Here is a 15,337-nt window from a genome sequence, read left to right as displayed (position 1 = left end):
TCCGGATGAACCCTAGCTCAATAAATTAATTCTCCTTCTCACACAGACGCACGGTGGCATAGCATCTCCTCCTGACTGTGTCAGATTCACAGCCAACATCTTCCAGCATTTTCCTCTTCCATATTTAAGGAGGGAAGCTCCAGGACGCAGGCTGCGGCAGCAGCACACCAACCACATGAGCCAGTCTGGGTAAGAACTTACCACAGTGTTTTTCTGTGCAAGATGGGAACCCAAGCAGCCCTTCCCAAAGCAAAAGGAAAGAACAACCCAGTGCTCACTCACCTGAACAGGAGGCTTGGCACAAGCTCCTGAGCTGATGGCTCTGGCAGGATCCCATTACAATTACATAATCACATCATGATGGTGTCATTCTCCAGCTACACGGATCTCTGAGTTATTTTAACGACGAACCCCTAAAAGAGCTCCTGCTTTGTGACCACAGGAACAAAATTGCTCCACCAATCCTCATAAAAGTTATTTATTTGAGGAAAGCATTTATTGTTTCCTGTGAAAAGCTTAAATCCTCCTGAATAGCAGCGGAAAGGCAGGAAGAAAAACTCATCAATCTCCAGGCCAAGCCACTGGAATAGACAAAAGGTCAGCTTCAGTATGGATCATCTCCTCACAGCTACCTGCAGACACTAGAGAGAGACACGCCTCCAGTAACTGTTTTGGAGCCTAATGCATTTTAGTAACAGCATCTGGAGCTTCTGGCAACAAGGTGATCTGAAGTATAGGTGATTCACTGGGGAGCATGTTAAAAGGTACCTCAAAAAGCTGCCCAGGCTGCCCACGTTCTTGCATGCACGTGTTTTGCCTTGATGGCTCACTCTCTCAGCTGTGCTGCCCTACAGTCATAGCGAGGGTTGGTCTTTTATAACCTCGGTCACTCTTGTTTGAGAGAGGATAACTGATGCAAAAATGATCCAACAAAAATGTGAATAAACATACCGTTGCACGGGGGGACATGACTTAACAGGCAGGTGTTTTTCACAGACACTAGAAAGCTGCGTAATTCTTTGCTAAGTGTATTGGGAGCATTTTCAAGCCTGACTTACACAGCATGTCTAACTGGTCGGGATTATCACCTCAAGACAGCAGAGCTGAGAGAGAAAAAAATAACTGAAGAGACCCATTGTTTACTTTGGAGGTGACAGCAAGGCAAACAGAGTATTTGTTCCAATGAACTTTATTTTATTCCGTATTATACAAGTGGGATTTGGATCCCAAAACTTCTTATCGTGAACATAATGGAGAAGCTCCACTGCACAAAACGGAGGGAGAATTTTGGAGCCAGAGGACAGGCTAGATCAAATTGTTTCTTGCCATGCAGCCAGCAATTCTTCCTCCTTCATACAGTGTGCTTCAAAGGCCAGCAGGTTTACCCCAGGAGTAAAGGAGACAGCCAGCTCTAAACACTCCTCCTTCCTCCTCACCCCAACAAAAGAGGCAGCTCAATGCCAGACAGAGTAGTGGAATGATTAAAGATAAGGAGTACATTAGGTTTTCAGTCTCTCAACCAACCCACTAGATTAAGCAGTGGCCTGGTTACTCCCTCTCTCCTGAAAAAGATCCAGGCAAATCAAAGACCTAAAATACTGCAGACTTACCTCCTTTCCTTCCCCCATCCCATAGCCTTGCTCTCTAAGCAGAGAGCAGGCAATGAACTCTGAGGAGGCTGAAGGAAAGCCAAGGGAAATCAGGGGCTACCTGAATCCCTGGGAATCTGGTGGCTACCCTGGTGCCCTCATTCATTCCCTGTGAGGTTCAGGCACCTGTTTGGAATAGTACACAGAGAGGGCCTCCCTTAGGGACTTGGCAGCAACCAGGGACCCAGAACACAGAGGAAGTGCCGTGAGGGTACACACCATTCCAGGGATGGCCGAAACCACAAACAGGGCAAGGCTCCCCCCAGCCAAGGCCCCAAGGGCTGGGGGAGTTGGGACGAGGCCCTGGCAGGGGGAAGAGAGCTCCTGCAGCAGTGCTAAGGGCTCATGGGGTTTTATTTCTTCTTCCTCTCCTGGGAACAGCGAGGGCAGAACCTGGCAGGAAGGGAAGTAAAAAGCCAGCATTTATGGCCTGATACACATGTATAAATACATACAAAGATACAGTCTCAAAAGCTCTTTTCCAAGGTTCCAACCAAAGCCTTAATTCAAATTTTCCTTCTGCAGAGGACATCTAAGCGTGTACATACAATATCCTCCCTCTTGCCACCCCAGGCCTCCCCTTTCCAGAGACCAACGGGCCCTCTAGGATGTTTGCTTTTAGCCCTCACTCACCATTTTCCTCTTGGTTTTGTTGTCAGACCCACACAGGCAAAATGAAACCATTCAATGGAACACTGTTGGGGTGGAGAGCAGGCAGTTAAAGAGCAGTTTTCTTTCGAAATCTTTGTTTCTGGACTACTGAAGTTTCCCAACATCTGATCAAACTCCTACTAGCAGCGATGTTAACGGGATCAGTCAGGAAATGGGGACTCACACCCACCCCATACAATGTTAGTGAGCAGAATTCCCCTCCATGCTTGCTGAGGGTGGGGCCAAAAAAGCAGCCTGTCATTTCAGGAGCAAACCTGGAGGAAGTTACACGTAACAGGCCACATCGCTGCTCTGCCAAACTACCTGAGGTAAGACCTCCTCCTGTCACTGCTTGCTACCATCAGCCCCCCAGGCAGGACACGACATCCTGTAGGAGACTCTCCTCCCCCACCTCCATCATGCACGGGCTCTTACGTCTGGGTTGTCGCAGCCAATCATCTCCCCGTAGGAGACCTGGTGGCAGAGGCAGTACGTAGGCTCGTTGGGGTCCACAGGCATATCCAACACATCCGAAGGGTGCACGTTCCCAAAAGTGACTGAAGGCATCCCGTATTCCGTGCTACTGCAGGAGAAAGGAATAACCTAGGTGAGCAAATGAACCAGCATCGGTTGCCTTCGTGTCCCCCATGACGATGCCCTTATTTGCCAGACAGCCACACCTCTTTTTTAAGCACACCCACCCACCTCCACCGATGTGACCTGCGTTCCCCTTCATGCCACACTCCCCTGAAACAAATAAAAGGTCTCTTTCTTGTTTTTTTCCCAAACAGGGACACACAGCCTGGTCTGGGGGAGGACCGGATCCTTCAGAGGGAAGTCTGGCTAGGTCACCCTTGGTCTGATTTGTACTGCTGCTCCTCACTTCCCCAAATTTCTTAAATGCTTACGTGCGGACAAGCTTCAGCTTCTTTTGGGCAGTCTTTGGTGCCTCCTCATCAGAATTCTTCCCTTTAGAGCGAGCACGGGCAGCTTTCTTCTCTTTCTGGGCTCGGCCCTCTGGTAACAAGAGAAGAAGTTGTTGCATCTGCCACCCCGTCAGAACAGACCCCTGACAGGAACACCCTCTTCAGCACTACGACGCGCTCCTGCTGCGGAGCGTGTGTTGGCTTTGGGCCACGCACCCCATCTTAGTTTTATCTAGCGGCCTTGCACACGCTCACAGAAAAGAGCCCAGGACACCATCTTTTTACCTGTCCTTCAGATTCCAGCGTAACAGTCTTTGATCTGTACCACTCCAGTGCCTGCCTTCATCCCCACCACTTCCACAGGCACTCGGCTGCCTCCTGTCTCAATCTGCAGCCCAGTGGTGGTACTCACTCTTCTTGCCCTTGCTGGAAGAGCTGTCATAGTCGCTCGACTCTATCTGCTTCTCCTTCAGGTCTGCTTCAAAGCGAGCAAGGTCTGTGTCCAGCCGCCGGATGTGCTTATCGACCTGCAGAGATGACATTGAGCAGGAATTACCACGGAAAAGAGCCCAAGGGAGCAAGGAGCAGAGAAGCAAGAGCGTGCAGGGCCCGAAAAAGAGATCAGGGCCTTCCAGGACTGGGGGTGTCAGTACAGCCTGTCATACAATAACCACTAGACACTTCCCTTCATACCATCTCGTAGGTCTGCATTGCCAGCTGAACCTTGTCATCCCCAAACTCCTTGCACTTCCCATAGGCCTCCTGGATTTGCTTGAGGAGCCCCAGTTTTTCCTCTGACGACAAAGTCCGTGCGTTGCTGATGTACTCCGTGGCCAACTTATCGATCTCCGACTTGAGGTCTGAAACAAGCTTAGCATTAGCACACAAATACACAAACATACACTGGTGGGACGGGTTGCCCAGGGGGGTGGTGGAGTCACCGTCCCTGGGGGTGTTTAAGGAAAAGTTGGACGTGGTGCTTAGGGACGTGGTTTAGTGGTGACATTGGGGGTAGTGGGGTGGTTGGACCAGATCTTGGAGGGCTTTTCCAACCTTGATGATTTTATGGAATGGTTCTGTTAGGAAAGACCACAAAGTATAAGGATAGGAAAGAATAGGTTGGGATAAGGTTGGGAAAGGATGAGAGCAGCTGCAGGTTTCCTTCCCTGCCCTGAGAACCCTGTGATAAAGGCAGAGCACAGAAGAGCTGGACAGGCCGCACGCTTTCTGTCTCATCACAGAAACCATCTCCGATGCTCACCTTCCGTCCTCTGATCCAGATCTCGCATGAGCTGGAAGTTTCTCTGCAGCTCAAAAGGCAGGTTCTCGATGCCTGCAGGGGAAGGAGGAGACATGGAACAGTCAGGTTCAACGCAGGAACCAAGCTAACAGCTGATCCCAGCACCTACACCAGCCCCGCCACTCCCAGCACGCCTTCCTGCTGCACATGAGCCTGCCTCTGCTATCAGCTGGCCCTTCTTCTGCCTCCTATCCCACAACCTCAGCGTAGCCTGTCCAGCACCTGCAAGATGCTGTACATCACAAATAACAAATGTTTCTACAACCCTGCACGAGCAACGTGAAGCTGAGAGTCAATTAATTCTCAACGCGCAGCGCTACTCGCCCCCTGGCCATCACCAGATGCTGCGCTGACAAAGCTGATAAAAACAATTCTCATTTTCCATGGCTGTCTGATCAAACGGAGGGCTCCCATCACTGCGCTAACCTCAACTCCAAGCCTGATCGCTGCCACCTCTATACCTGACAGAAAAAAAAACAATCTCGTGCAGGTATAAATAAAAGGGGGGAGGTGGGGAGGAAGAGCTCTTCAGAAACACAACATAAGCACGCCTGCCTCCTGAACCCTCCCTGCAGCACAGGCAGAATGTAAATGAAGGCGTCTCTGCCCGTAATCAAAGCTGTCTAACACAATGGCCCCAGCAGTGCTCTCTGCTTTCACTGCCATATGCTTCTACACCAGAGACACTTCCTGAAAAACAAGAGATGTTTTAATTTTTTTTTTTTAAAGTACAGCACATAGGCCATGAAATTTATTCCTACAAGAGGTAAAAGCAATTGTAGGCTTCACCGAGCTTAGAAGATATTTAAACTTCTTTTTTCACACACACACAACACTGTGAGTTACATACAAAGGCCCTGTAGGTGATTAAGCTATCACTGCAACAGGTTTTTGTTGCCATTTCTACTTTGAATATCTGAGGAATTTGCAGGTAGCAGGTGTCCTGAAGAATACAGGTACATGATCACGCAGCACACACGCATCGCCGCCCTGTGTCCAAGGTTAACAGTGCAAAACCACCTTCTGAAAAAAATAAATAAATTAGGAAGCAGCAACATTAAGGTTGTGCGAACGTTCCCAGATTTGATGCTTCCTGTTGGCCTAGTCTGACAGACTTTGTACAAGGCTCGAGCAGCCCGCAGCTGATATTACATCCCTACAGCTCAAAAAACATCTCAGAAAAAAAAATCAAATCAGTGACACAACGCTGAGAAACAACGCTGCTTACAAAGGGAACTTAATGGCAGGGATGAAATTCAGCTCAGGTACCTTAACATCGTTCCCTTTTCTTGTAATCCCCATCCTCGTTGACTCCAAGCCTTCCAATTTGTGCAGAAATGAACCATGTTTCATGCAGCAGCACACTGCTTTTTACTGCTCTCCTCTAGGAGAAATCAGCATTTGTTCTTGCGTTGCACGCCGTGTGCCAGATATGCACCAGTTGATTAATCCTGGACCATTGCGACCTCTGAATTCTTGACTTGGCAGATTTTAGAAAAATATCTATGTAATTTCCTTTTTCTCCTCTAAGGCAAAGACAGCTGCTGAAAGCAGACATTCCACCACATACCTAGCTTTCTCTCGGCAGGGCTACGAACCGTTTGGTTCAGAGCACACCTGGGCTAGCACAAAAACCAGCAGGACGCTATTCTTCGGGCAGAACAACCCGAAATGAGGTTATGGTTGGGTTTCACAGCGACGTGCTACCAGCAGGAGGAATTCGGACAGGAATTTGCTTCCGTTACAGCACCCGAAAGGAGCTGTGCTCTGTTTTTTTTGTTGTTTTTTTTTTTTTTTTACAGATGTTACTGTGAAAATCCACCACCAGCTGTCACTGACACCATCACGTGCCCTCGCCTGGGAAGCTTCTGTTCTACCTGCGCCTCTCCATCCTACACAGAAAGCACAGCGCGATGCAGCTGCAGCTACACGAGCCTGAATGAACTATTTCTGTGGCAGTCGGCTTGCCTCAGCACGGGGGAGCTTTCTGACCTCTGCAGCTTAACCCAGAAGCTCCTCCCGACCCTTCTGAAGCAGAGCCCTTCATCACACACCGTTTATCGCCGTGGTCCAAACCCTTGCTGAAACTGTTTGGCCTGTGTTGTGCAGTCCACAGTCCCATTAAAAATAAATAAATCTAAGATTTAAAATTTTCATTGTCTCTTTCTTACTACACCAACACCTTTTCCCTCTGTCTTTCCAAAAAAGATTTGATATTTCTGTAACTGCTTCCTCCCGTGCTTCTCCTTTCCCCTTTCCACTCTGTCACAGGCAACAATTGGACAGAAAAATAAGGAGAGGCAAAGGCCTCTCAGCACACACACGGCAGAGCAGGGAGAGAGGAAGCCAAGGATGGGGAAGATGCCAGGCTTGCACAAGGGCAGGATAACCCCTGTAAGGAGTTCCACACCAGGGAACTGTATGGCTACGTTAGAGATCAACCTTGATGTCAGAAGTTCGGAGGACACGGAGGACTGAGATGTCAAACGAGATGCACAACGCTCCGGGCACTTCCAACAACGCTCAAGGTGGAAGGAAAGGATGAAGAGATGGCAAACCTGAAGTATGATGCAGGAAACTAAATAGGCAGGAACAGAAAGCTCCCCCAATGTGTACAGGTAACTCAGTGTTTACTGAGGACTCCTCAGCTAAGGGTGCAGTGAGATGGCCCTCCCAGGTGCTTAGATCTAATGTGGACGAAATGTTGGCCGAATCTAGCTGCTCAGAGGTATGGGGTGGGGAAAGCTGGGAACATTTCTGGTGCTTTGTTACCATTCCTCACCCAGGCTTTACACTGACATTCATTCGATATCAGACCAGCTTTGAATGGAAATGTGAATTTCCTCCCAGTCCGGTGCACACTTCCCAACTGGGATGATGAAAGTTTCACATCCAGCAAGACAAATAAAGCAAGAGCCTCATCAGTCCAGGCAGAAAATGTGGTGGGCACAGTTGGCTGGAACAAACAGGGAAGGTGACATTTGATCTTCTCATTTCTCTAATGAGGAAGCACACCCTTGCATCTGGTCTGACATCCCCAGCAGCAGAGCACGGGAAGGTGAGCAGCTCACAGTAAACTGGCCAGCCGAGGAGAGGTGCACTCCTCGGTTCTGTTGCTATAAAAGACAGATCTGTGTGGTGTCCCCATGCTTACTTTATTTCCATATCCTCTAACCAGGTAAACAGGGATGCACCAGCGTTAGGAAGTGTGGTTGAACAGCAGCTGCCATAAAGACAACCCCTACACCTGTGACACTGTCACAGATAAGCAGGGACTCCCAAAGGCTATTTGGGATTGTTCTCTGAACACACAGACTTCAGGGATGGCTGGTGCAAAGAAGCCCGACAAGCCTCTTGAAACATCTCACCGTGAAGAAAACACGGTGTTTGCATCCCATCTTCTGGAGGATCTGTATTAGTCACCCTCCCTTTCTCCCACTCAAAGCCTCCACTACGGTATTTCTAAGCCTGTGAGCATGCAAATGCTGAGCCATACACGGCAACTCCAGGCTGAGCAACCTCAAACTCCTCTGGAGAGCTCTCACGCACACGCAACCACAAAATACCACGATTTTCTTTCATCTCGTTCTTCCTCCACCCCTTTCTACACCTCTAATTCATTTGCAACCACAGTTTCCCCCCTGCTGAAGTTGTGCTGCTTTCTTGGCGTGAAGGCAAGCGCTTCCCTACCTTGCTTTCTCCCCTCAGAAGCAGGCATAACATTGATTTGAGACCAGGAGGACAACATTTGAAGAGAAGGAACGCTTTTTGTGCTTAACTTCAATCACTAAGGAGAATTGAGTAAAAAGCCATACAAATAAACAACGAAGAAGAACAGAAGTGGAGCAAGAACCATTCCTCCTCTTCCCCTTCCCCAAATTCTTTGGCTCAGTATTGTCATCGAAGGGCCAGCCTCAGCATGATGAAGGCGGGCAGGGGATCAGAGCAGTCAGCAGAGGGAGTTTCTCTGTGGGGAGGTTCAGCACTGAAGGAACACGCACATTTTTTTGCTGCAGGAACACCTGCTAGGGGCATAACACACTTCAGACAGACACACTTTGCCATGAAGGGCTTAGAGCAAAGGCATGTCTAATCCTAGGTCTAAAATCAATTTTAAATTACAGCAAGGACCTGAAAAAAGATTTTTTTTTTCCCAGCACAGTGGAATAGCCCGCTTCCCTCACCAGGAAAATGAATAACTGAGGTGAAGAGACTAAGGGCAGCTCGTTGCAAACACACCTCTTGACATGTCAATACTACAAATCCTCGCTACTTGGAACTATCTGTTCAAAGCACGCTTTAGTTGCAGCTATGAGTATTCTGCACATCTGCTATAGAGGAAACACAAACATCAGTCACATTTTGTCCGGGTGGTATTCAACAGGATGCCACCTTTTTTCTCCCTACAATCCTCACTTACTCCACTACACACCTTCCTTTCTTCAAGCATCTGAAGAGGTCCGACAAGCAAACTGCCCTCTTTCATCACACACTCCTCATTCAACCCCTGAACAGACCCAGACAGTAAAGAATATGAAAGAGAAATGCTGCGGGAGGGAAAAAAAAAATCAACTGAAAGCCACATCTACGTTAGATGCGAAAAGAACACTAAGAAGAATTTCAGTGCAACAAGCAGAAGCAGAAATTAGACATTTTGAAAAGAGCTGACCAAAAGTTCTGGACGATTTATTTCTAGCAGTTCACAGGATATTTTGGAACGTGACTCAACTTTTAAAAAGTGAACTTAAAAAAATTATATTGAAATAATCATCAAGAAAAAAAATAATGAAGGAAGGAGCGAGAGGAGAACAATCGGGAGGCATGAAACCAGTAAAAGAAATGGACCAGCTGATCTGGGATCACCTCAGAGAATTCAACAAGGGTGACAATGCAGGTTAAGTTGTGACGCCCTCCCTTCCCCAACTTTCCTGATAAACTTTTTTTTTTAATATTATTAAAGTATGTTGTTAGCAAAAATATCATTTTTCAATGATTGAACTACAACTTGGATCAAAAACTTGACGTGTTATCAGAAAGGCTTTTCAGTAAGGGTATATTCAACAGAAAACCAATAACCCAACCCGACTTCTTTAGTGAGCACCATAACAAAGACTGGTAATAAAGGACTGTGTGCATTCAGAGAGTCAGAACTTCAAGTAGGATGTCAAAAGATTAGAGCAGGCTTGGAGAAGAACGATATGGCTAATTAGGAAATTGAAAAATACATTATCATAAGAAATTCATTTTTTTCCCTAAGGTACCAGAAAGAAAGTTCAGATTTAATTAATTAGAATCTACACCAGGAAGAAGGTTTTAATAAGGGGACACTTCAACACACCAGGTAAAAGGCACAGGTGCAGTGACTAAGTATTGGAATTGTGAAAATTAGCCACAGACAAGTCAAACTGTGACAGGAAAGCTGTTGGCAAACTAACCCACTGAAGACTGAGATGGATTCTCAACTCTACGTATTAATACCCATATAAACTGTCTTTCTAGAAGAAACTTTAATTAGAGCACAGCAACTGTCCTACAGTTAGCTAATGATGAGAAGTAACGTTGTATGAGATACGTGATACCAGATTAAAAGCAAAAAAGGCAAAGCCACTGTAGCGACTTCCCAACAGTCTTGTAGCCAGGTATTTTACGTACTTTTAGACTGGGAACATAAAAAAAGGAAAGTGACACACCTTAAAAAAAAATGACACCACTACCACCACATTAATATAAGACCTTATAGTTTTCTCTGCAAGTATGTGTACTAGAGGGGAAGGGAGGCGTTCCCATGGAGTTCGTGGATTTTAGCTACCAGTAACAGCGACTTCCAGAACCAGAGCAGTCTCTAGCCACCAAGATACCCTACAGATCCTCCCTCTGTCTTAACGCCTACCCTACCTCTACTGGTTTCAAATCCCAGCGTTTCACTCCTTTATCTCTGCAGCCCTTCTCATATACACTTCTGCTCTACCCAGTAGGGAAACACCGCGTTCCCCCCGGGCCAGCTCCTTGCCCTCCCCGCACCTTCACCTCTCGCCTCGCCCCCACCCCCCAGGAACCTTCCCATCCTCGCCCACACTCCCCACTGCCCTCTGTGCCCTCCTCGCAGACCCCAGAGCAATATTACAGCCTGTGCGCTCCCAGTGCTTCGGCGGCAGAGCATTACTTACTACAATTCTTGAACTTTTTAAAATTCTTTTAACCTTCCTCACGAGCCTCCCTTCCCTAAGGGCAGAGGCCAGGCCGAGAGCCGCGGGGCTCGCAGCAGGCCCGTGCGCCCCGGGCTCGGCCAGCACCCGGGCAGGGCCCGTCCCCTGTCCCTCTTCTTCTTTTTCTTCTTCTTTTTTCTCTTCCTCTTTCTCCTTTTCCTCCCTTTTTCCCCCTCGCCCCCGCCCCGCCGCTTACTGTCCAGGTAGTGCTCCAGGTACATCCCCGCCGCCATCTTGCGCCCCCCACACACCGCCACTTCCGGCAGCCGGCGCGTCCCCACCGGAAGCGGCCCTTGCCCGGCTCCTGAAGCCGCTTCCGCCCTGACTCCGGGACGCTTGGCGCCCGCCGCCATTTTGGGCCCTGAGGGGCGGTGTGGGGGGGGAGCGGGGGGTGGGAACCTGCGTCCTTCACCGCCGGCCTTCGGGGGTGACCCCGGTCTCGGGTAATTTCCAGGAGGCTGGCTGGGCACTTCTGCTGGATAATGTGGGTGGGGAGGTGCTGTTAGTCCGTTACAGCACTGTCTGCGTCCATTTACTGCGTAGCCAGCTGCGACAAACTGCTGGGATATCATAACCAGAGGTGGTCTTTGCGCTGAGGTGGTTGGGGTACGGGCTCGACATGCCTAACAAACCAATAAACCCATGAAGTGAAGCTCAACGTCTACTGTCTCTCTTTTTTTTTTTTTTTTTTTTCCCTCCATCTAAACAGAACCACTTCCATGGCCATACAGAATCACAGGATTTCTAGGTTGGAAGAGACCTCAAGATCATCGAGTCCAACCTCTGACCTAACACTAACAGTCCCCACTAAACCATATCCCTAAGTTCTACATCTAAACGTCTTTTAAAGACCTCCAGGGATGGTGACTCTACCACCTCCCTGGGCAGCCTGTTCCCAGTGCCTAACAACCCTTTCAGTAAAGAAATTCTTCCTAACATCCAACCTAAAACTCCCCTGGTGCAACTTTAGCCCATTCCCTCTCGTCCTGTCACCAGGCACATGGGAGAACAGGCCAACCCCCACCTCTCTACAGCCTCCTTTAATGTACTTATACAGAGCAATAAGGTCACCCCTGAGCCTCCTCTTCTCTAGGCTGAACAACCCCAGCTCGCTCAGCCGCTCCTCGTAGGACTTGTTCTCCAGGCCCCTCACCAGCTTCGTCGCCCTTCTCTGGACCCGCTCAAGCACCTCGATGTCCTTCTTGTAGCGAGGGGCCCAAAACTGAACACAGTACTCGAGGTGCAGCCTCACCAGAGCTGAGTACAGGGGGACGATCACCTCCCTAGCCCTGCTGGCCACACTGCTTCTTATACACCACACATGGCTTCTAGATTAGAGATACACGTGCTATGGACTTCAGGAGCCCATCCCTAAGTGGTTCTCTGCTAGTGGTGGTACACACAAGGTGTTCTAGATCACAAATTTAATTATAAATAAACTGAGACAATTATCATCTTCTGGTCCTTAGGACCTAAATTCAGGATTGCTGTTCAGGAGGTCAGGGTTAATTTTGCGTGCCATAGTCGAGTTTGTATTTAGTAAACATTAAACTTCATCTGCATTTCTCCTGCCCACTCACTCACCTGTGTTGCTTTCTTTCCCCCGACTCTCCCAATAGACTGTATAATAACACTCATTGATCAGGATACCTTGGTGCTAGATGCTGTCCATGAGGAAAACTGACCAGGCTTCTTGTTCCTCCTAAAAGTTTCCAAGGCACCATACCAATATTTATTTATAGGGATGTTCTAGGATTAAGCCTTTTAGCAACCTGCAACCCGACTCTGAGAAGCTGTGATGAGAAATGAACTGCAACTGTCTGACTTACTGGCCATTTTGCTGATACACTGTTTGGTTAATTCACAGAACCTCTCTTTTCTGAAGATGCAAATAGTTCTGTTAGAATCACACAATCATTAAGCTTGGAAAAGACCTCCCAGACCTCACCTGCTCCAACCATCCCCCTACCACCAATGTCAGCCACTAAACCCTGTCCCTAAGCACCACATCCAACCTTTCCTTAAACACCCCCAGGGATGGTGACTCCACCACTTCCCCAGGCAACCTGTTCCACTGCCTGACTGCTCTTTCCAAGATGAAACGTCTCCTCATTTCCAACCTGAACCTCCCCCTGGTGCAACTTGAGGCCATTCCCTCTAGTCCTATCACTAGCTTCCTGTAAGAGGCTGACCCCCAGCTCCCCACACCTTCCTTTCAGGTAGCTGTAGACAGCAATAAGGTCTCCCCTGAGCCTCCTCTTCCCCAGACTAAACAACCCCAGTTCCCTCAGCCGCTCCTCACAGGACTTGTGTTCCAAGTGAGTTCCACCACCTTCATAGCCCTTCTCTGGACATGCTCCAGGGCCTCGATGTCCTTGTAGTGAGGGGCCCAAAACTGAACACAGTACCCAAGGTGCAGCCTCACCAGAGAGAGCACAGGGGGACGTTCACCCCCCTGGTCCTGCTGGCCACACTATTCCTGTTATAAGCGAGAATGCTGTTGGCCTTCTTGGCCACCTGGGCATACTGCCAGCTCATGTCTGGGCGAGCATTAACCATCACGTCCAGATCTTTTTCCTGTGCACAGCTTTCCAGACACTTGCCCCAAGCCTGTAGTGTTGCATGGGGTAATTAAAGTCATTAAAGTTACTCAATGTTTTTAATTATTCAAAAAACTTTCTTGTTCTTTAGTTCTGTTGCAAAGGAACTGGTTTCAGTTAAGCTAAACATTATTGTTAAACCTCGCTTTGTTTTTAAAGTACTTAAAAATTGTATAAATTGCCTTACACTCCTTAATTACGGAGAAGGATGTGGCTGTTACTTACAAAGTCTACATCCTCTGCCCTGTCACAACACTAAACCAGGCACCCCCAAATGCATTGTGTTCGGAGCTACTGTGCTGAATGGAGCTGATGTTAAGAAACAGGCATTCTTAGACATCACTGATTTGGTTAAGAGACTACCCGGGAATCTCAGTTTATCCTCCAAGTTAAGGCAGTAGAAACGGTTTCAGGAAAAGCTAGCTCCTGAGCTCTGAATCTAGAAGTTTTATTTTTTCTTGCTTTAAAAAGCTGAGGCACTGAGGTTCACGTGGAAGTATGTCTCCCCGGGTTCCAGGAGCAACCTGATTGGCCGATGAGGTGTTACCCCTGCAGGTATTTGGTGAGAAGCATGATATTTTTAAATGTTTCTACAGGTGAAAGCTGTAGCACTGACGCAGGAAGATGCTTCCTCGACTGGAATATGCTCTGGAGAAACGTGACTCCATCTAGCCCCACCCAGCCACACATATTGATCCTCATGTAACGACTTTAGGTAACAAAGCCACATCTGCTTAACTGCAAGGGATATTTCCACCCACACAGGAGTTTGCTACTTCAATTACATCATATTGCTAGGTGATAAATACCTCCCAGTTTGGTGCAGGACCTGGCTGATCAGTGAGCGGAGACCTGTGCATCTCGCAGAGGGAAACTAAACAGCCTACTGAAGTAGTCTAGACTAGGTTCTCAGCCTTTATTGATCTACAGATGCCTGTGTATTTTCCCTTGGAAATGTGAACATCTGCATAAAATTTAAGCCTCCGGCTTTTCAGTTACCTTACAGACCTCTTTAAGTGTTCTCCAAGGGCCACAAGGTAGTCCGTGCTTGAGAGGGATTGTTACGCAGACCGCAGCAGTAGGCCTACAGCTCCAAAGTTTCGTGTTTAGTTCCCTTTTTGCTGTAGAGGCACACATTCGACTCTTCTCTCTTTTACATTCTCAGTTCACAGGTCCCTGCTCTGCATTTCCTTCTCTTCAGAAAGGAGTAGACGTACCCACACTTCGTTCTCACAGACATCAGTTGAACTGGAGAACCTGCCCCCAAGGTGGTAAATCAGCTTTACATATGGAAGAGGATGCCAAATGCCCCATGGTATAGCTGTGTGTGCGTTCCAAAAACATATCCTAATTGAGCAGCAAAACTAGGCATAGACTCTAGTTCTTTGGCGTCATGATTTCTTTTCTTGTAGTTTTTTTTCTTTTTTTTTTTTTTTCCATTCATTACACAGACACTACATGAAATCGAAATGTTTGTTGGACCAAGTCACTACATCTCTCTAGAACTTCGGTGTCCTATACAGAAACAAGAAACCATGCACACAAATTTAATCTGTTGTACCTGGAATGACGATTGAACAGGTACCTATCATGTAGTTAATGAAATGTACAGAGCGATTTCAGTCTATGTTCTGAAACTGTACTAGTAAACTTGGGCATCTTTCAGGTACATCACCTGCAAAATATTAGAAGAAAATCCTAGACATGATATATAACCTTTAGTTGATACAAAGATGATAAAATAATAAAAATATAGAAGACAGGCAGGATCTCAATTATATTCTATATTATGAAGAAAGATGGAAGATGTAGACAAATTTGTGAAGTAATGAAAGATTACCAATTGTCCATGATATTTAGGAAGATGTTTAGTTCTACCCATCTACCCATAAAATATCCTAGAAGTTGCATAGCTAGAAGCTCACAATCAAGATTTAAAAGAATTATCTGGCAAGCAGATGGAAACAACGGGCTTTCCTTTCAGAAGAACTTTGGAGTTTGAATG

At 47.5% G+C, this 15,337-nt stretch overlaps 1 protein-coding gene across 2 annotated transcripts; it reads right to left on the bottom strand.

The window, feature by feature from the left end:
* Positions 1 to 1,171: 1,171 nt before the first annotated feature.
* ING4 (inhibitor of growth family member 4) lies at positions 1,172 to 11,064 on the bottom strand. 2 transcript variants are annotated; one of them, XR_003494928.3, is made up of 9 exons: positions 10,929 to 11,064; positions 4,488 to 4,559; positions 3,920 to 4,086; positions 3,639 to 3,753; positions 3,209 to 3,317; positions 2,736 to 2,883; positions 2,283 to 2,344; positions 1,869 to 2,042; positions 1,172 to 1,775 (listed from the first exon to the last, which is right to left on the bottom strand). XR_003494928.3 is itself a non-coding variant. In XM_027449756.3 (8 exons), the coding sequence occupies exons 1-8, from the start codon at positions 10,963 to 10,965 to the stop codon at positions 2,003 to 2,005; spliced, it is 750 nt and encodes a 249-aa protein (XP_027305557.1). In that variant the 5' UTR covers positions 10,966 to 11,064; the 3' UTR covers positions 1,172 to 2,002. The 2 variants fall into 2 exon arrangements, 1 of the variants encoding a protein (XP_027305557.1); XM_027449756.3 differs by having other exon boundaries at positions 1,172 to 2,042.
* Between the last annotated feature and the right edge of the window lie 4,273 nt (positions 11,065 to 15,337).

Source organism: Anas platyrhynchos, chromosome 1 (genome assembly GCF_047663525.1).
Source record: "Anas platyrhynchos isolate ZD024472 breed Pekin duck chromosome 1, IASCAAS_PekinDuck_T2T, whole genome shotgun sequence".
Taxonomy (NCBI): domain Eukaryota; kingdom Metazoa; phylum Chordata; class Aves; order Anseriformes; family Anatidae; genus Anas; species Anas platyrhynchos.
Note: the sequence above shows the minus strand (reverse complement) of the source record. Positions and strands in the feature narration are given on the sequence as shown.